The 22561-nt window shown below is 35.6% G+C and overlaps 1 protein-coding gene across 7 annotated transcripts in view; it reads left to right on the top strand.

The window, feature by feature from the left end:
- The window catches only part of CUL5 (cullin 5), a 138702-nt gene that overhangs the window by 63235 nt on the left and 52906 nt on the right, over positions 1 to 22561 (top strand). For all 7 annotated transcript variants that reach the window (XM_025266946.3, XM_044929776.2, XM_006053333.4 and 4 more), the window contains 4 exons: positions 14356 to 14532; positions 15817 to 15958; positions 17259 to 17404; positions 17487 to 17567. In XM_025266946.3, coding sequence (XP_025122731.1) covers positions 14476 to 14532; positions 15817 to 15958; positions 17259 to 17404; positions 17487 to 17567 — 426 coding nt within the window. In that variant the 5' untranslated portion in view covers positions 14356 to 14475. The remainder of the gene's footprint in view (positions 1 to 14355; positions 14533 to 15816; positions 15959 to 17258; positions 17405 to 17486; positions 17568 to 22561) is intronic.

Raw genomic sequence — 22561 nt, 5'->3', positions numbered from 1 at the left:
TTCTCCACCGTCTGGAACACACAGAAATTCACAGAGTTGGGTAGAGTAGAGAGGGGTTAGGGAGGAGATACAGGTGACCTGGTGGAGAAAATGGAGAGTCCAAAGGGGGAGAGAGCAGTCAAGCCAGTAATCTCGTACACTAGTGAAAAATGGGTCCTGAAGATTGGGTTCTTAAAGGTACAAAATTGGTAACAAATACATAAAAACAAAAATTAGAAATTAGAGTAGAGTTTGGAATTTCAAAAATGCGATGTTAATGAAAAGGAGAAGGAAAAGAAAGAGAGAAAAAACGAACAAAGAAAAACAAACAAGGTCGTGAAAGTAATAAAGAAACTACAGGTACAAAATTGATAACTAATACCAAACAGCAAAAATTAAAAATCCAGAGTAGAGTTTGGAATTTCAAAAATACAACGTTAAAAAAAAAAAAAAAAAAAAAGAAGAAGAAGAAGAAGAAAAATAAAGAGAGAAAACAAACAAACCAACAAAAACAATGTCGCAAAAATTATAAAGAAAATACAGGTACAAAATTGATATCAAATACCAAAAAGCATAAATTAAAAATCTTGAGTAGAGTTTGGAATTGCAGATATATGATGTTATATAAAAGAAGAAGAGAAAGAAACAGAGGAAAGAAAAAAAAAGTCACAGCAATTATGAAAAAAACTATAGGTACAAAATTGATAACATATATCAAAAGGCTAAAATTAAAAATCTAGAGTAGAGTTTGGAATTTCAAAAATGCAATGTTAAAGAAAAGAAGAAAAAGAAAAAAGAAAAAAAAAAAAAAAAAAAAAAAAAAACCACGGTCAAAAAATTATAAAATATATATATGAAGTTTGCTGAAGAAGAAAAAAAAAAAAAAAAATAGGGTCTTTTTTTTTTTTTTTTTTTGCAAAGTAATAGTTATAAAAGTGAAAATTAAAGGACAATAGAGGACTTAAAAAAATTTTTTTTTAATTAAAAAAAAAGAAAGAAAGAAAGATTGATCGTAAAAATAGTAAAAATATATCTAGGTCTTTCTCTGGTTTTGTTGTGAGTATTGTGGGTTCAGTTCATTTTTGGCAGTTCCTTAGTCCGACTTATATTTCTCAAGATCTATAGGCCCCTTCCTATGTAATCCGTAGTAACCACAGGGTTTTAATCTATGGCCTGTAGCTTCCAAGGCGTTTCCCTCTGTTAGAGCTTCTTCTGTTTGCTGGTCTCTTCAGTGTCTGGTTCCCGCCCTGACACAAAGGGGACGGTGGAGGACCCTATTTTTTTTTTTTTTTTTTTTTTAATTTAGGCTCACTTGTTCAGCCGCGCTGTGGGGAGGGAGGGAGGGATGCTGCAAACAGATAACACTGGCGTGCGCTCGAAGTGCCTCGGCCACACTGGGTCTGCCCCCGCTCACGGCGCGTGTAACCTCCCTGCCCACACTGCCTGGGCTCTAGGTTGTTCCGCCGGGAACAATCAGAGGCTGGCCCTGGACTGAGCTCCCAGGTCCAAGCCGCTCAGGTTCAGGCACTCGGGTAGTCCTCAGAGGCGCAGACTCGGTTGGGCCTGCGTTTTGTGTTCTTCCCAGGTCGAGCAGCTCAGGCGATGAGGTGCTTGGCGGGCGCCAATGCTGCGACTTATCGCCTCCCCGCCACTCGGTTATCTGGGTGTAAAACCGGCGCACCTTCTCAGGCAGATGTTGACCGTCCAGACCCCCAAGAAGTTTTAGTTAGCAAAGAAGCCTGCTTACAGTTTTATAGATAGTGTCTCTCTGGGGCTGCGATTGCCCCCTTCCGGCTCTGGTTGCCTGTCACCGGAGGGGGAGGTCTGCAGCCGGCTATCTCTGTTCAGTCCTTTGTTCTGTGCGCGGGCCTGGCGGTGTCTTAGGTTAGGGCTGGCTTTTCGCGTGGTAGATATCCCACAGTCTGGTTTGCTAGCCCAAATTATTTCGCTCAGATAGCGCTCAGGACATTCGGCCCGATTCTTACTCTAAGGGACACAGCCCGCGCCGCGCTTCCCTGCCCAGCCCCCGCTTGCTAATGCCGTGTGCAGGCGTCTGCGCTGCTTCTCCGCTGGGGGAGTTCCCGTAGGGCTCACAATCCGCGATTTTTAATTGTTTATTTTTTTTTTTCCCCTCCCTTTTATGTTGCCCTCTGTGCTTCCAAAGCTCGGCACAGATTCGGCAGTGAGAGGGTTTCCTGGTGTTTGGAAACTTCTCTCTTTTTAAGACTCCCTTCCCGGGACGGAACTCCGTCCCTCCCTCTTTTGTCTCTTTTTTTGTCTTTTATATTTTTTCCTACCTCCTTTTGTAGAGTTGGGCTGCTTTTCTGGGTGCCTGATGTCCTCTGCCGGCATTCGGAAGTTGTTTTGTGGAATTTACTCGATGTTTAAATGCTCTTTTGATGAATTTGTGGGGGAGAAAGTGTTCTCCCCGTCCTACTCCTCCGCCATCTTGGCTCCTCCCCATGTCTCTGCTTTTGAATATGCTATCTAGGTTGGTCATAACTTTCCTTCCAAGGAGTAAGTGTCTTTTAATTTCATGGCTGCAGTCACCATCTGCAGTGATTTTGGAGCCCCCAAAAATAAAGTCTGACACTGTTTCCACTGTTTCCCCATCTATGTCCCATGAAGTGGTAGGACCGGATGCCATGATCTTCGTTTTCTGAATGTTGAGCTTTAAGCCAACTATTTCACTCTCCTCTTTCACTTTCATCAAGAGGCTTTTTAGTTCCTCTTCACTTTCTGCCATAAGGGTGGTGTCATCTGCATATCTGAGGTTATTGATATTTCTCCTGGCAATCTTGGTTCCAGCTTGTGTTTCTTCCAGTCCAGCATTTCTCATGATGTACTCTGCATAGAAGTTAAATAAGCAGGGTGACAATATACAGCCTTGACGTACTCCTTTTCCTATTTGGAACCAGTCTGTTGTTCCATGTCCAGTTCTAACTGTTGCTTCCTGACCTGAATACAGATTTCTCAAGAGGCAGGTCAGGTGGTCTGGTATTCCCATCTCTTGAAAATTTTCCACAGTTTATTGTGATCCACACAGTCAAAGGCTTTGGCATAGTCAATAAAGCAGAAATAGATGTTTTTCTGGAGAACTCTCTTGCTTTTTCGATGATCCAGTGGATGTTGACAATTTGATCTCTGGTTCCTCTGACTTTTCTAAAACCAGCTTGAACATCAGGAAGTTCACAGTTCACATATTGCTGAAGACTGGCTTGGAGAATTTTGAGCATTACTTTACTAGCATGTGAGATGAGTGCAATTGTGCGGTAGTTAGAGCATTCTTCGGCATTGCCTTTCTTTGGGATTGGAAGGAAAACTGACCTTTTCCAGTCCTGTGGCCACTGCTGAGTTTTCCAAATTTGCTGGCATATTGAGTGCAGCACTTTCACAGCATCATCTTTCAGGATTTGAAATAGCTCAACTAGAATTCCATCACCTCCACTAGCTTTGTTTGTGGTGATGCTTTCTAAGGCCCACTTGACTTCACATTCCAGGATGTCTGGCTCTAGGTCAGTGACCACATCATCATGATTATCTGGGTCATGAAGATCTTTTTTGTACAGTTCTTCTGTGTATTCTTGCCACCTCTTAATGTCTTCTGCTTCTGTTAGGTCCATACCATTTCTGTCCTTTATCGAGCCCATCTTTGCATGAAATGTTCCCTTGGTATCTCTGATTTTCTTGAAGAGATCTCTAGTCTTTTCCCATTCTGTTGTTTTCCTCTATTTCTTTGGCTTATCTTGTTGCTGCTGCTGCTGCTAAGTCGCTTCAGTCGTGTCCGACTCTTAGCAACCTCATCGACTGAAGCCTACCAGGCTCCTCCATCCATGGGATTTTCCAGGCAAGAGTACTGGAGTGGGGTGCCATTGCCTTCTCTGCTTATCTTGTTAGGAAGGACCAAATCTCCCAAATGGGACAGGTAGTGAGCCTTAAAATGTTTATTATAGCATTATTTTAAATGACAAAAAAGGAAAGTAAAAATAAATGTGCAGTGCTTAGAAAGTTATTTGGATATTGAATTTTTTTCTTTTTTAAAGATTAACATAATTCTTCTATTGGTACATAATTCTGTGACTTAGCATTTTGGGCTAGGCTCACCTGAGTTTGCCTAAGCTTATTAATGTGGCAGCAATAAGGTGGTGGATCTGCAGGGACTGGATGGTCTAAGAGAGTTTTTTTCATATTTCTGGTGTTTGGCACTGTACTGGCTTCCTTCTGGGGCTTCTTCCCCCTCATGTGGTTTCTTGTTCTCAAGGAAACCAGTCTTTGTGGTGATAGTGGAGTCTTGCAAACCTCTTGAGATCTTGGCTCAGAAGTATCAGAGTCACATCTGCAGCATTCTGTTGGTCATAGTTAATCACAGGACCTGCTAAAGTCCAGTGGAGAAATAGATTAGGATCTTTTTTTAAAAAAATTGAGATAAATTTGCATACCAGAAAATTCCTTTTAAAACATGTATAATTTTGTGTGTTTTAGTATATTCATTAAGTTATATAACTATTGCCTAATTTTAGAATATTTTTATCAGCCCAGATTGGAGAAGGAAATGGTAACCCACTCCAGTATTCTTGCCTGGAGAATTCCATGAACAGAAAAGCCTAGTGGGCTACAGTCTGTGGGGTCACAAAGAGTCCAGCAAGACTGAGTGACTAACACATACATCAGCCCAGACATTAATAGAAACTCTGTACCCATTAGCAGTTACGCCCCCATAAACTCTCCCTTCCCTTTGGCAAACAGTAATCTACTTTCTGTTCCTGTGGATTTATTTATCCTAGATATTTCCTATAAATGGAATCCTATATATTTGGCCTTTTATGACTGGCATCTTTCACTTGGAGTAATGTTTTTCAGGTTTCATCTATGTTGTACCATTTAGCACTATTTCATTCCTTCTTATGGGTGAGTAATACTTCATTGTATGAAAGTGAAAGTGTTAGTCACTTAGTTGTGTGTCTGACTCTTTGTGATCCCATGGACTGGATGGAGCCCACCAGGTTCCTCTGTCCATGGAATTCTCCAAGCAAGAATACTGGAGTGGGTTTCCATTTCCTTCTACAGGGGCTCTTCCCAACCCAGGGATTGCATCCAGGTCTCCCACGTTGCAGGCAGACTCTTTACCAACTGAGTCACTGGGAAAGACCTATTCCATTGTATGACTATGCTGTATTTTGTTTACCTATTTGTCATTGATAGACATTGGAGTGTTACTACTTTTTCTCTATTTTGAATAATGGTGCTGTGAACAAATATTTGTGCCCAAGTTTTGTTTTAGGTATAATTGACATATAACATTATGCTAGTTTCAGGTATACAACATAGTTATTTGATATTTGTATATTTTGTAAAATGATATGTACATATTGCAAAATGATCACCACAATAAGTCTACTTCATATCCATCACCACACATAGTTACAAAATTTTTTTCTTATGATGAGAACTTTTAAGATTTACTTTTCTTAGCAGCATTCATATGTGTGCTACTCTATTACTAACTGTAGTCACCATGCTGTATTGAGTTGGCCAGAAGGTTCCTTTTGTTTTTAAGTAAAAATAAGAGATACATTTTTCATTTTCACCAAAAACTTTATTGAACAACGTATTCACTTTGTTCCATTTGTTGTTGTTGTTTAGTCGGTAAGTCATGTTCAACTCTTTGTAGCACTGTTGATTGGCAGGAGAATTTTTTATTGTTGAGCCACCAAGGAAGACCCTTTTATGCCAGTACCATACTGTTTTAATTACTAGCTTTGTAAAATAATTTGCAGTCAGGAAGCATGATGCCTCCAGCTTTGTTATTTCTCAGGACTACTTTGGCTATTCAGGGTCTTTTATAGTTCTACAAATTTTAGTATTCTTGGTTCTATTTCTGTGAAAAATGTCATTAGAATTCTGATAGGTGTTATAACAAACCTATACTACTTTGAGTAGTGGGGACATTTTAACAATAGGATTTTAACAATCTGTAAGCACAGAATATCTTTTTATTTATTTGTGTCTTAGTTTCTTTTATCAGTGTTTCAGTGTAGGTCTTTTACCTCTTAAATTTATTAATATTCTTAGATATTTTGTTCTTTCAGATGAGATTTTAACTGGGATATTTTCCCCCTAATTTCTTTTTGATAGTTTGTTATTAGTGTATAAAAACTCAGGAGATTTTTATATATTGATTTTTCTATCCTGCAACTTTACTGGATTTATTTATTACTTAATGGAGTCTCTAGTGTTTTCTATATATAGTATCATGTCATCTACAAGTAGTGACAGTGTTACTTCTTTCTTTTTCCTAACTAATTGCTCTGGATAAGGCTTCCAGTAGTGTTGGATAGGAATGGTAAGAGTAGGCATCCTTGTCTTATTCCTGATCTTAGAAGAATAGCTTTCAACTTTTCACCGTTGAATATAATGTTAGTTGTGGGCTTGTTCTTTATTAAGTTGAGGTACATTCCCTCTATACCCATTTTGTTGAAAGTTTTTAATCATAAATATGTGTTGAGTTTTGTCATATGCTTTTTTCTGCATCCATTGAGATGATCATGGTTTTAATTCATTTTGTTAATGTGGTGTATCACACTCATTAATTTTTAAGTGTGGACCTATTCTTAAATGCCTGAAATAAAATCCTACTTGATCATGGTGTATGATGCTGTGGAATTTGGCTTGCTGATTGTTTTTCAGAATTCCTTATATCGACATTCATCAGCGATTCTGATTTGTAATTTTCTTTTGGCATCCTTGTCTGATTTTGGCATTTGGGTAATGCTAGGCTAATAAATGAGTTTGGAAGTGTTCCCTCCTATTCTATTTTTTGAAAGAATTTGAGAAGGATTAGTATTAGTTCTGTTTTAAATGTTTGATAAATTCAGCAGTGAAACCATCTGATCCTGGACTTTATTTGTTGGAAATATTTTTTTCTACAAAACGCATTTGTAATTGGTGGATTAGAATGAAAACGAAGTTTCCTTTTCCATTTGGATCTGTGTGTGTTTGTGAGCTTTTTTTTTTTTTTTTAACTTTTTATTTTGTGTTGGGATATAGCCAGTTAACACTGTTATGATAGTTTCAGGGGAACAGAGAGGGACTCAGCCATACATATACATGTATCTGTCTCCTGCAGAGTCCCTTCCCATCCAGGCTGCCACATAACATTGAGGAGAATTATACAGTGCTTTTTAGTAGGTCCTTGTTGGTTATCCATTTTATTATTTTTTAAAATACATTTATTTTTAATTGAAGTATAATCGCTTAATAATATTATGTGGGTTTCTACCATACCTCAATACTATTTTAAATATAGCAGTGTGTATATGTCAATCCCGAAATATCTACTTATCCCTTCCCCACATTCTTCCCCTACCTCCTTGCAACTTTAAGTTTGTTCTCTAAGTCTGGGAGTCTGTTTCTGTTTTGTAAGTAAGTTTATTTGTATCATTTATTTTATTTTTTTTAACATTTAGATTCTAAATCTTTATTAATCTTTTTAATAGTATCTTCCACCTTTCTTGTTTTGTTTGTAATGGATTTCTCCATCCAGAAACTGATTAGCCAGTTCTTTTTATTTTGGACACTTAGTTTATTTTGAATTTATTTTGAATTATACTTTGGAGTAAGGATCTAACTTCATTCTTTTTCCAAAGAGCTAACCAGTTTTCTCAAGATCATTTTTTTAAACTTTTTGTTTTGTATTGGAGTATAGCTGATTAACAGTGTTGTGGTAGTTTCAGGTGAACACTAAGGGCCTCAGCCACATGTATACATGTACCTGGTCTTCCCCAAACTCCCCTCCCATCCAGACTGCCACGTAGTATTAAACAGAGTTCCATGTGTTATATAGCAGGTATTTTTTGGTTATCTATTTTAAATATAGCAATGTGTACAGGTAATCATAAGTTTGTTCTTTTAAGTCTATGGGTCTTTCTGTTTTGTAAGTGCTATGATATTTCTCCTTCTCTGTCTTCCTTCACTCAGTGTGACAATCTCTCGGTCCATTCATGTTGCTACAAATGGCATTATTTCACTCTTTCTAATGGCTGAGTGATATTCCATTGTATGTATGCCCACATCTTCCTTCTCCATTCCTCTGTTGACTGGCATTTAGGTTGGTTCCATGTCTTGGCTATTGTAAACAGTGCTTCAGTGAACACAGGTGCATGTATCTTTTTGGATCATGTTTTTCTCCAGATACATGCTCAGGAATGGGACTGCAGGGTCATATGGTAGCTTTATTTTTATTCTTTTTAAGGAACCTCCATACTGGTCTCTATAGTATATCTACCTGTTTACATTCCCACCAACAGTGTAGGAGGGTTACCTTCTCTCCAAACCCTCTCCAGCATTTATGTTTATGGATTTTTTGATGATAGCCATTTTGACTGGTGTGAAGTGATATTTCATTGTAGTTCTGGTTTGCATTTCTCTGTAAATTAGTGATGTTGAACATCTTTTTATGTTCTCTTGGCCATCTGTATGTCTTCTTTGGAGAAATGCCTATTTAACTCTTCGGCCCAATATTTGATTCGGTTGTTTGTTTTGATGTTGTTAAGCATCATGAGGTATTTGTAAGTTCTGGAGACCCTTGTTTTCCACATCATTTCTCCCAGTTTGTGGGCTCTCTTTTTGTTTTTCTGTGGTTCCCTTTGCTGTGCGAACCCTTTTGATTTAAGTACATCCTGTTTGTTTATTTTTGCTTTTATTTCCATTATTCTGTGAGATGGATCAAAAAAGATATTGCTGCCATTTATGTCAGAGAGTGTTCTGCCTGTTTTCCTCTAGGAGTTTTATAGTGTCCCGTCTCACATTTAGGTCTCTGATCCATTTTGAGCTTATTTTTGTGTATGGTATTAAAGAATTATCTAATTTTTTTTTTTTTAACACGTAGCTATCCAGTTTCCCAGCCCCATTTGTTGAACTGTGTCTTTTTAACATATAGTCTTGCCTCTTTTGCCATAGATTAATTGACCGTAAGTGCATGGATTTATTTCTGGATTTTCTATCCTGTTCCATTGATTTATATTTCTGTTTTTTGTGCCAGGACCATACTGTTTTGATGACTGTAGCTTGTAGTATAGTCTGAAGTTAGGGAGTCTGATTTCCTCTAGCTCTATTTTTCTTTACCAAGGTTGCCCGGCTATTCAGTATCTTATGTGTCTTTGTATAGATTTTAAGATTTTTTTGTTCTAGTTCTATGAAAAATATCATTGGTAATTTGATAGGGATTGCATTGGATCTGTAGATTGCCTTAGGCAGTATAGTTATTTTGACAACGTTGATTCTTCCAACACATGAACATGGTATGACTTTCCATCTGTTTGTCTTTTTCTTTCAACAGTGTCTTGCAGTTTTTGGGGTTCAAGTCTTTTGTCTCTTTAGGTAGGTTTATTTGTAGGTATTTTATTCTTTTTGATGTGATGGTAAATGTAATTGTTTCTTGAATTTCTCTTTCCAATCCTTCATTGTTAGTGTATAGAAATGCAACAGATTACTGTGTATTAATTTTGTAACCTGCACCTTTACTAAACTCAGTGATGAGCACTAGTAGTTTTGTGTTGGCATCTTTAGGATCTTCTATGTATAGTATTACGTCATCTGCAAACAGTGACAGTTTAACTTCTTTTCCAATTTAGAGTCCCTTTACTTTCTTTTCTTCTCTGATTGCTGTAGCAAGGACTTTGAAAACTATGTTGAATAAACATGAGAGTGGACATCCTTGTCTTTTTCCTGATCTTAGAGGAAATACTTTCAGCTTTTCACCATTGAATATGATGTTACGTAAAGGTTTGTTGTATATGGCCTTTATTCTGTTCAGGTATGTTCCCTCTGTGCCCACTCTATGGAGAGTTTTTATCATAAATGGGTTCTGAATTTTGTGAAAATTTTTCTGCATCTATTGAGATGATCATACTCTTTTTATTCTTCAACTTGTGGATGTGACGTGTCATATAGATTGCTGTGCAGATATTGAAAAATCCTTGTATTCCTGGGATGAATCCCTCTTGATCATGGTGAATGATCTTTTTAATGTATTGTTGGATGCAAATTGCTAGTGTTTTGTTGAGGGTTTCTGAATCTGTGTTCATCAGTGATACTGGCCTGTAATTTTCTTTTTTGTGTGTGGTATATTTGTCTGATTTTGTATCAAGGCGATGGGGGCCTCATAGAATGAGTTTGAAAGTTGGAAGTTTTCCTTCCTCATCAATTTTTTGGGAACAGTTTCAGAAGCATAGATGTGGACTCTTCTCTAAATGTTGACAGTCACAGTTGCAATTTCAGTGCTTGTGATTGGTCTGTTCATACTTTCTGTTTCTTCCTGATTCAGTCTAGGGATACTGTACCTTTCTAAGAATTTGTCCATTTCTTCCAGGTTGTCCATTTTATTAGCATACAGTTGCTCATAGTAGTCTTATATGATCCTTGGTGTTTCTTTGGAGTCAGTTGTAACTTCTTTTTCATTTATAATTTTATTGCTTTGAGTCCTCACCCTTTTTATATTGCTGAGTCTGGCTAAAGGTTTATCAATTTTGTTTATTTTTTCAAAGAGCCAGCTTTCAGTTCATTGACCTTTGTGATTGTTTTGTCTCTATTTTATTTATTTCTGCCAAGATCTTTATAATTTGTTTCCTTCTACTAACTTTAGGTTTTGTTTGTCCTCCTTTCTCTAGTTTCTTTAGGTGTAAGCTTAGGTTCTTTATTTGAGATTTTTCTTGTTTCTTGATTGTATTGCTGTAAACTTCTTTCTTAGAACTGCTTTTGCTTCATCCCATAGGTTTTGGACCATTGTGCTTTCATCATTACTGTCCCTAGGAATTTTTTTATTTTCTCTTTGATTTCTTCAGTGATCAATTGGTTGTTTAGTAATATATTGTTTAGCTGGCACATGTTTGTGTTTTTTTACAGTTTCTTTTTTCCCTTGTTTATTTCTAGTCTCAATGTTATGATCAGAATAGATACTGGATATGATTTCAGTTTTCTTAAATTTACCAAGATTCACCTTGTGGCCCAGCATGTGATCAGTTCTGGAGGATGTTCTGTGTGCACTGAGAAGAATGTATAGTCTGCTGCTTTTTGGTGGAATCCTCTATAAATATCACTTAAGTCTATCAGATCTAATGTGTCATTCATTTAAGGCCTGTGTTTCCTTATAAATTTTCTGTGGATGATCTGTGCATTGATGAAAGTGGGATGGTTAAGCCCCCTACTATTATTGTGTTGCTGTTAATTTCTTCCTTTATGGTTATTAGTATTTGCCTTATATGTTGAGTGCTCCTGTATTGGGTGCATATTCACTTATAATTGTTATATCTTCTTCTTGGATTGATCCCTTGATCATTATGTACTGTCCTACTTTGTCTCTTACAACAGTCTGTGTTTTAAAGTCTGTTTGTCTGATATGAATATTGCTACTCCGGCTTTCTTTTGATTTCCATTTGTATAGACTACCTTCTCCCATTTGTTTACTTTCAGTCTGTAAGTATCCCTAGATCTGAGGTAGGTCTCTTGTAGATATGGGTCTTATTTTTCTATTCACCCAGCCAGTCTATGTCTTTTGCTTATGCATTTAATACATTTACATTTAACATAATTGTGAATATGTATGATCCTATTGGGCTTCCTTGGTGGCACCACTTCCTTAATTGTTTTGGGCTTATTTTTATATGTTTTTTGTTTCTCTTGTGTTTCCTTCCTAGAGAAGTTTCTTTAGCATTTGTTGTAAAGCTGGTTTTGTGGTGCTGAATTCTCTTAACTTTTGCTTGTCTGTAAAGCTTTGGATTTTTGCATCAAATCTAAACAAGATCCTTGCTGGGTAGAGTTTTCTTGCTTATAGGTTCTTTCCTTCCATCACTTTAAATATACTGTGCCACTCCCTTCTGACTTGCAGAGTTTCTGTTGAGAAATCAGCTGATAATCATATGGGAGTTCCTTTGTATGTCTTTTGTGTGTGTGTCATTTTTCCCTTATTGCTTTTAATATTTTATGTTTGCCTTCAATTTTTGGCAGTTTGATTGCTATGTGTCTCAGTGTCTTCATCTTTGGGTTTATCCTGTCCGGGACTTTCTGCTTCCTAGACTTTGTTGGCTATTTCTTTTCCCATGTTAGGGAGGTTTTCATCTATTATCTCTTCAAATGCTTTCCTGAGTCCTTTCTCTCTCTCTCTCTTCTCCTTCTGAGACTCCTATAATACAAATGTTGGTGTGTTTAAGATTGTCCCAGGGGTCTTTAGGCTGTCCTTTTTTTTTTTTTTTTTTTTTCGTTCTTCTTTTTATATTCCGTTTTGCAGCAGTGATTTCAGCCATTCCATCTTCCAGGTCACTTATCCATTCTCTTACCACAATTATTTTGTTATTCTTTCTAGTGTGTTGTCTATCTCTGTTGGTTCTTAATTTAGTTCTTCTAGGTCTTTGGTGAACATTTCTTGCATCCTCTCCATTCTTTTTCCAAGATCCTGGATTATCTTCACTGTTATTATTCTGAATTCTTTTTCTGGAAGGTTGCTTATCTCCATATCATTTAGTTGCTTTTCTGGGGTTTTATCTTGTTCCTTCATCTGGGATGTAATCCTCTGCCTTTTTGTTTTATTTAACTTTTTGTGATTGTTGTTCTTATTCTGGAGGCTGCAGGATTGTAGTTCTTCTTGCTTCTTCTGTCTGCCCTCTGGTGGATGAGGCTGTCTAAGAAGATTGTGCAAGCTTCCTCATGGGAGGGACTGTCAGTGGGAAAAACTGGGTCTTGCTCTGGTGGGCAGTACCATGATCAATAAAACTTTAATCTCATTTTCTGCTAATGGATGGGCTGTGCTCCCTCCTTGTTAGTTGTTTAGCCTGAAGCAACGGAACCCTGGAGTCTGTAGGCTCTATGGTAGGGCAGATGGCATCCTCCAGTGTCAGTGGCACTTCCTAGGATTGCTGCTGTCAGTGCCATGATGAGCCACTGCCACCTCACACCTCTGCAAGAGACCCTCCAACAGTAGCAGGTAAGTCTGGCTCAATCTCCTGTGGGATCACTACTCCTTTCTTGTGGTTCTTTATGCACACAAGATTTTGTGTATGCCCTCCAGGAGTGCAAAGTCTGTTTTCCACAGTCCTGTGGAAGTTCTATAATCCAATCCCACTAGCCTTCAGTTTCCCTGGGAATTCCTTGTCCCTTTGCCAGAATCTCCAGGCTGGGAAGCTTGATGTGGGGCTCAGAACCTTTACAATAGTGGGAAAACTTTTTTGGTATTATTGTTCTCCAGTTTGCGGGCTGCCCACCTCATAGGTATGGAGTTTGATTTTATTGTGATTATGCCCCTCCTGCCGTATTGTTGCAACTTTTCCTTTGTCTTTTGTATCTTTCTTTGGTGGGTTCCAGCATCCTCCTGTTGACGGTTGTTCAACAGTTAGTTGTGATTTCAGTGCTCTTGCAGGAGGAGATGAGCACACGTCCTTCTACTCTACCATCTTGAACCAATCTCCCTTCTTGGGAATTTTTAAATTGTGAATGATATTAATAACTTACCGGTAATCTGTTTACATTTCTTTTTCTTCACAAAAAGGTTTTGGTTGATTGTATGTTTCTAGGAATTTATCCATTTCTAGTAGATTGTCAAGTTTGTTGGTGGCATTCAGTAGTTCATAGTAGTCTCTTATGATCCTTTTTACATGTGTGGTATCAGTTGTAGTGTCTCCTCTTTCATCTCTGAATTGAGATATTTGAATCCTTTCTCTTTTTTTTTGGTAAGTGTGCATAAGTTTTTTGTGAACATTTTCTTATTTTGGTAGACAGCCATTTATAGTAGCATTGTACATGATAGCCAAAAGTTGGAAATGATCCACATGTTCACCAGTGAATAAGTAGATAAATAAAATATGTTATGTCCATGAAATGGAATAGTATTTAGGAATAAAGTACTGACCTATAATACTACTTGGATGAGCCCTGAAAACACTGTGGTGGGTAAAAAAAAGTCAGTCATAAAAGTCTACATATTATATAGTTTCATCATATGAAAGCCCAGAACAGGCAAATATATAGACACAGAAAATAAATTAGTGATTACTTAGGGCTAGGTGAGGAGGGCACAACCAAGAAAGGAGGAGGGTAGGAAGGTAATAGCTAAAGGATATAGGATTTTTTTTAATTAAAATATAATTGACACATAACATTTTATTAGTATACCATGTAGTGATTCAACATCTGTATATATTGTAAAATGTTCATTATAGTAATGAACTATACTATAGTATAGTATAGTTTTTTTCTTGTGTATATACATATGTTTTCTTTTAGGTATAATTTAGAGTATACAATAACCTAAATTTATGATGGCATGAATATGTTTTTTTTTTCTTTTAGCACTTGTATTTATTTAAAATTGATTCTTTTTTTTTTCAGCGAGTACTGAGCCATCAAGATGATACAGCTTTGCTAAAAGCTTACATTGTTGAATGGCGAAAATTCTTTACACAGTGTGATATTTTACCGAAGCCTTTCTGTCAACTAGAGATTACTTTAATGGGTAAACAGGGCAGCAATAAAAAATCAAATGTAGAAGACAGTATTGTTAGAAAGGTAAGTCAATTTCCTCAGTTTTCCCTAATATTCTTCAGAAATAGGGTGAGTTGAAGACTTTCGAAATAAATTTGCACTGAAATGGGTTTTTCTACTTCACATATAAACAAACTCTTGTTCAGCTTTTGCTGTGTTGTATTAACTAATACTGCTTTTCTTTCATCTACTTTTAGTTTTCTCTCTTCTTTTATGTGGTCTTAAGCTGTAGATCTGTGTTCAGACATTACCTCCTTTGCTTTTCCTTTTCACTTTCTCCTTTTCCGTTTCACTTTCTCCTTTTCCTAGTTTTATCTTCAGAATTTTATTTCCTTCTTTTTTATACTTTTACTTTTTTATGAATTAAATTACTTTTTTTCTGTTCAAAAAATCCTTCCATTAATATATTACCTTCTGGAATTTTTGTGTTTAATTGTGGCTAAACTGCTGTAAAAACTCTGTGTCCAGTGACAGCTCATGAATTAATAGAAAGAACTAAACTCTGAAATTGAAGAGTTCCAGATTTCCCTTTCAGTTCTTCAATCAGTTACAACCTAACTTTGCTGTCCTTGTTTTTCATATGTATTTAATACATATGTATTTCTACTTGTGAGAATCAAACGGAACCACAGATTTTAAAAGTAAAAAATTCCATTTGAACGTTGAACAACTCACTGGTTATAGCAACCAACATAGGCATTCAAATAGTGGCCTATACTTTGTTGCCTTTTCCCAGCCTTAAAGTTTGTGCTAATACTGACAGCATATTCATGAGTATGTATGTGCTCTTTCCATAGATAAAACATTTATAAAGTAAATTTGTATATTCTTCTGTGATTTATTATCAAACATATTTTCAATGTATCCTTTTCACATTTATCATATTTTATACAGATATGCATATGAACATCCCAAACACATATCATTATTTCTGAAATTCAACCTTCGAACTATATAGAGAAAGTAACATTTTCCATGTATTACCATGTTTAATTTTGCAACAAACACATGAAATTTGTACTGTTATTTTCACTATTTTCCAGTTGAGAAAGCAGATATGTAAATAACAGCTTGAATTCAAATCCAGTTGTGTTTAACTCTAACAAACACTTGTTCTTTGCTGTTGTTTACCAGATGATATTTACCAAATTTAAATATATTGGTTTCCTATAGTATTCAAGTGAATGTAGGACACTAAGAGTTTGCTTTCCTTTTTTTAGCATTTGTACTTAAAATTTTTGTGTGTATATATGGTACTTGGTATATTAATAATTAAAATGATTGCCTATTTTGTTCTTTTTTTCCTAGCTCATGCTAGATACATGGAATGAATCAATCTTTTCAAATATAAAAAACAGACTTCAAGATAGTGCAATGAAGCTGGTCCATGCTGAAAGATTAGGAGAAGCTTTTGATTCTCAGCTTGTCATTGGAGTAAGAGAATCCTATGGTATGTTCTGAACCTTATGATCAAATATCCTTTTCATGGAAATTCTAAGACAATTATAGAATAGTACTATCACAGTTATGTTTGTTAGCATATAGTGGCATCTGCTTTTAGTGCCCTATGCTTTAAGAGTACAGAAAAGATATTCTTCAGTGAAACCTGGAAAAATTCATATTTCTGTAGTTAATATTTATTTTCTCCATTTCACTCATCTCTTAGCTAGTAAATCTTTTTAGCTATGTAAATTAGAGAAACAGTCTTAAAACTCTAGCTTATAAAAGGTAACCATTTTTTTAACTTATATTTTTAGGGCATCAGTTAATTTCATGTGTGTACATTCCTTTCCAGACTTTTCTTATTCATTCAGTCAAATCCTCTGTTTCCTCATAGAGGTCTTTCCTAATTCCCAGACTAGGTTAGGTGCTTCATAGTACCTGTGCTCTCCTGTCATAATACTTTAGCATTTTTAACTGTGTTCTTGACACTGTATCTTTACTGATCATAGGATGTCTGACACAAACTAGTTTTCAGTAAGAAGATTTTATATTAATGAACCTTTGGTTATCTTTGACTTGCTTTCTGTGTTGTCCTTGTATTTCTTTAGATGTAAAGTCTATATTTTCTTTAGCTCTGTCCCTGAAATTTCTTCCTTTTTATTTCAATTGCCACCAGCTTAGACTTCTTTAATTTCTACTTCTAGACTTTTGAAACAGTCTTCTTATAGTGATACTGTTGCTATCATTGAACCCATATACTTTCACAAGATTAATTTTTAAGTACTGTTGTATTGGTATTACCCATTTAGTGGTATGCCATGCTAAATTTAGGTTACTTATCCAGAGAGTTGAGGTTCTCCATAAGCATTCCCAGCTTGCCATTCTGCCTTATCTTCTATTAAGCTTACAATCCATTCAGATAACCTCATTGTTGTATGTTGATTTGATCTCGTATTGTTCTACTTCTGAGTATTTACTAACCAGTGTAAATCCTAATTTGTTCCAAAAGACTGAATTCAAATCCCATCTCTTCTGTGAATGGTTTCTTGATCATCCAGTTATTCATCAGTCTTGTTCCTATTCAAAAATAGTTCACATTTTCTGTACTATATGTCACTTTACTCCTTTGTGTTTTTACCTTTTCACGTTTTTTATAGAGAGGGATTTTGTCTTATATGACTGTGTGTTCTTATGGGCATGGTCACAGTCCCTTGAACATGACTCCTCAATATTTGTTTTTCATTTATTGTACTCAAAATACTGATTTCAATCATAATTAGAGTAAAATTTTATTTTCTGTTTTTCAGTTAACCTTTGTTCTAATCCAGAGGATAAGCTCCAAATTTATAGGGACAATTTTGAGAAGGCATACTTGGATTCAACAGAGAGATTTTATAGAACACAGGCACCCTCGTATTTACAACAAAATGGTGTACAGAATTATATGAAATATGTAAGTCAGAACCTAGTATATGTGATCATTTGAGCTGTTTTCTTGATGTTCTTAAAATGATTGCTATTTTGCTTCTGGACAGGCAGATGCTAAATTAAAAGAAGAAGAAAAACGAGCCCTACGTTATTTAGAAACAAGACGAGAATGTAACTCTGTTGAAGCAGTAAGTAATTTCGTAGTTGTTTGTTTTTTGACATTATTTAAAGTGCAGTAGCACAGGGGTGGCAACTACATGATGCAAGTAACATTATTTATCATTTCTCACTCCTGTGACCAGTATTACTAATTGATTATAGTATTCTTTCCCACTGAGCCAAAGCACAGCTTCAGAAGGCACCTTATTCAGAACCCATTATTTTTCCACAAAGGTGATGTGCAAGATAAAATCTGTTTGCCATCCCTGCTCTAGACTTTTCTATATTTATTTAGTTTTTAATCAGTCACCTTTTATTATATTTTGTGCATACCTAAAGTTAATCATATTATGGATTTTCAGGTGGCAAGTAAAATATGCTCCTGAGAGATACAGTTGATTCTCACTATTCATGGTAATTACATTTTATAAAATAGTGGCTGCGAACATCAAATGAGTGAGCACCAAATCATTACTACAGGGGGATATTTCTTGTTACTATGGGAAGATGTTTTCATACCTCTCTTGTAGGAAATAAAATATTAATTACTTGATAAGAGAACATTAGTCTTCTATATAGTGTTTGTTTTATGTTGTAAGTTCCTCATTTTAAAAAAATGACAGAGGTAGTTGCCATGCTACAGTATATATTCTGGTGTTTTCTCTTACAGGGAGGGTGACAGTGTGCTTTGTTAAGGAATTTAAGTATCAAATTTAATATAGAAGTAATATTTCCTCTAGCTCCTTTCAGTCTTTGGAGCCTACTAACTAAATTTAGATTTACATTCAAAAATGTAACATTCAGGTTTGCTTACAACCAGACTTTTGAACTACGGTTGGGATTTCTTTTTTCTGACTTCTGATTTTTCTTTGACTTCTTCCATCTTGAGTGATAGTGATGTTTATTTGTTCAGTAATTGGACTGAGTTGGACCTTTTTTCTCTTGTCCATTTTGCTTTTTATTATGTGCAGTACATTTCCTTTCAAATAACTCTGATACTGGCAGAAAAGGGAGCATATGTAATGGTTGTTTTTAGAAGTTCTCTGTAGAGATTTAAAACCAGTCTTGGTAGCTCCTGGTAGGTCACCTGGTAAAGAATCCACCTGCAATGCAGGAGACCTTGGTTTGATTCCCAGGTTGGGAAGATCCACTGGAGAAGGGATAGGCTACCCACTCCAGTATTCTGGCCTGGAGATCCGTGGGGTTGCAGAGTCAGACACGACTGAGTGACTTTCACTTGAGCTTCATTCAGAAGTTAGGGGAGGCCATTGAATATTTTTAAAACAAGTATGCCATGTTCAAAGTTATCCCTCAGAAAGATTAATCTAGTGACAATATGAAAGATTAGTTAGAGTGGGTAATAGCTTGGGTTAGAAGTGGGAAGTTTTTGCAATAATTCAAGCAGGGTATTTGGAGTACCAAATAGGGTTATAGCAATGGGAATGGAAAGAAAGAGGGTAGAAACAGACTTCCCAGAGGTGGAACATTATGTCTTATGAATGGGGATGATATAGCTAAAATCAACAATGTTTCTGAGGTTTTGGCTTAGGAGAATTGTGCTGCTGCAGAGAGACTTGGTATAATAATATATCTTGGTAGTGAGGGAGAGAGATGAGTTCAGTTAGAGGGATTTGAATATTTTGAGTTGATTGGTCTGCATATATCACTCGATGGGGATGTTGTAATTTTGTAAGGTAGAATTGTTCTTATACTATAGTTTATACATCTTAGTTGTATCATATTTATAGTAAGCTGAACAGAAATTCAACTATAGAGGTCCAATTTATAGGGTGAATAAGAGAGAGGAAGAAAAAGAGAATGAGAAAGGTAGAGATAAACAAATACACATGAAAGCTTATGTAGAACAGTTAAGTCTCCCTCTCTATAGAGGTCCAATTAATAGGGTGAATAAGAGAGAGGAAGAAAAAGAAAATGAGAAAGGTAGAGATAAACAAATACACATGAAAGCTTATATAGAACAGTTAAATCTCCCTCTCTACTTTAAAATATGCATGTATATGTTTTGGGAAAAAACTTGAGATAGAAGATGTGAACTTGCTCTTGCAAGGAATCCAAGTAGTATGAACATCTTATCACGCTGAATGATTCTAGAGTCTAAAGATACATTTTTGTTTTGTTTCAAGAAAGATCCTAAGTGCAATATAATGTGCTTGCAAAGAAATGGTGCTTTACTGGGGAGATGAGAAGTCTGTTTGTATGGTTTGTTTTTATTTTCTGTTTATTTTTATAAATTAACTATTTTGATTGAAATATATATACAGGAAAGTATACAAAAATCTGAGGTTAATAAGTGAATTATCACAAAGTGAAGGTACCTGTGAAATCACCAGAACAAGAATTATCAGCAATTAAGAGCCTTCCATCATGCTCCTGCAAATTATTATTACCATCTTTTTTCCCAAAGGTTATCACTTTTCTAACTTTTAGGAACATAGATTAATATTAATCAGTGACCACTTATATAGTTTGTACAGCAAAATTTGGTGCAGAGAAGACATTAAGCATGAAAACTGTGGACTTAACTGTAACATTGGGAATTTAGGCTTAATGCAGATACGTTATTATGTATCTCATTGAGCTAAGGCTATTATACTACATATATAATATTTGTTATATATTTGTTAATTTACAGTTTCTGTTTCCAAGAGAAATGATGTGTTAAGATGAAATAAGTTCTAATAGAAGGAACAGTAAACCAAAAATCACCAAGTCCTGGGTTCTAATTTAAAATTCTGCAAAGTATGAACAGTATTATTTGAATAGCTACTAAGAAAAGAATTACTGCCATCCCTGAAAATTATTCAGACCAAATTTACTACCCTAAACTCTGTTTTAGAGGAATTATTAGCCATCAGAAAATGGTATGCTGTATCTTAATGCTTTATTGATACTGATTTTAATCAAAGCTTACCTGTTAGGCTATTCTTACTAGCGGAGGACAATTGCCTATCAGTTCATATGGGGATACCCATATGCATGATGCATACACAGCAGTGCACACCAAAGTTTAATTTTAAAGTATGTACATTTTTGACATTTGTGTTTTCTCTGAAAATTAGGAAATTATGATATATGTTACCTTGTTTGAAAGTTGTAAGCCTTAACCTTCAAAACCTTGCATATAATTTATATGCAAGAAAACAAATTTCTGGACTAGTATTCTATGTAATAGAGCAAGTCTTACCTAAGTAGTACCCAGTTATGAGGCCAGGCCTGATAAAGACCAAATACATATGTCAAGTAATATTCATATAGTGCTTAGCAGTTTACTGAATTCCTTCCTTATTTATAAGAGTTTTATTTTGTTCTTTGGGGTATTCCAAGCATCTGATTATATCTTTCTAGTATAAATAGCTCATTTTTCCTTGAGTGGATTAAATCTGCTAGTGGTTTATTTTAGAAAAATGTTAATAATATTGGGATCTCTGTCTTTCAGTCTTTGAAAGGAGTGCTTCTAAATTTTCACCATTAAGCATGATGCTTCTTTTTGGCATGATGTATGCATTTTATGATGCTAATAAAGTATTCAGTTTATTTTTATTTTATTAAGAATATTATCAGGAATGTATCTACCTTAGCCCTAAAGCCAGTATCTTATTTTATGGGGAATCATAAGAGGCATTTCCATGAAGATCATGAACAAGGCAACTGTATCCATTATTTCTGTTGCTATTTAACATTGCAATAGAAGTATTAGCCCATGAAACTAAATTACAGAAATCAATTAGAGGCAAAAGAATGGGTAAGCCAGAAGGAAAACTCTCACTTTAGAGATGATATGATAGTACTTTGGAAAAACTTCAGTTGATGATAAAACTAATTCAAATTGTAAAGTAATTCAGGAAAGTGATAGGATATAAAATTAACATACAAATATCAGTCTTCATATATACAAATAATAAACAGAGGCTATAACATTAGGACAAACCTTACAGCAACAACAAAGAAAATTAAATACTTGTGAAAAATTTAATAAATTTGTGAAACCTGTAAGAGGAAAACCTTAGACACTCCAAAGACACAAAAATAGATTTGAAAAAATGGAAAGATACCTCTTATTCTTAAATTTTGTTACTCAAAATGATATAGATGTCAGTTTTTCCTTAAAGTAATTTATATATTTCCTGTAATTCCAGTAGAATGCCACAACTATTTCATGAAATTAGACAAGATAAGAAAATTCACATGGAAAAATAAACATGTAAGAATAGCCAGGAAAACACTGAGAAAGAAAAACTTTGAATAGAACTAGCACTATCAGACATTAAAACATAAATTCTCTGTAATTAAATAGTGTGGTATTACAATAAAAGAAACAAAAAGGTGAACAGAGAAGAATTACAAAAACAACTGAAAAACAGGTAATAAAGGGTCAGTAAGTACATGAAAGTGTTAGTTGCTCAGTCATGTCTGACTCTTTGTAGCCCCATGGACTGTAGCCTTCCAGGCTCCTCTGTCTGTGGAATTCTTCAGGCAAGAAGACTGGAATGGGTAGCCATTCCCTTCTCCAGGGGATCTCCTAGAGGTTGAACCCGGGTCTCCTGTATTACAGGCAGATTCTTTACCATATGAGCCACTAGGGAAGCCCCAGTAAGTGTATACATATCAATAATTACTTTATATGTCAGTGGACTAAATTTTCTGATCAAAAGACATAGGAGGCTGATTGGATAAAAAACAAGACCCATCAATATGCTGCCTACAAAAGACTCCCTTTAAAAGGGGACTTAAAGTGAGGGGTTGGGTTAAGTATTTCATGCAAACAGAAATGACAAGAAAGCAAGAGTAGCAATACTCATTTCAGAAAAAATAAGCTTTATAACAAGGGCCATGATGAAAGACAAAGACAGGCATTATATAATGATAAAAGGTATGATACAAGAAGAGGATATTGCCCTTGTTAACATATATGCACCCAATCCAGGAACATCTATATATAAAGCAAATAATAACAGATACAAAGGGAGAAATTGGCAGTAACACGGTAATAGTAGGAGACTTT

This window comes from Bubalus bubalis, chromosome 16, assembly GCF_019923935.1.
Source record: "Bubalus bubalis isolate 160015118507 breed Murrah chromosome 16, NDDB_SH_1, whole genome shotgun sequence".
In the NCBI taxonomy this organism is placed as follows: Eukaryota; Metazoa; Chordata; class Mammalia; order Artiodactyla; family Bovidae; genus Bubalus; species Bubalus bubalis.
This window is presented reverse-complemented; position numbering and strand designations above follow the sequence as displayed.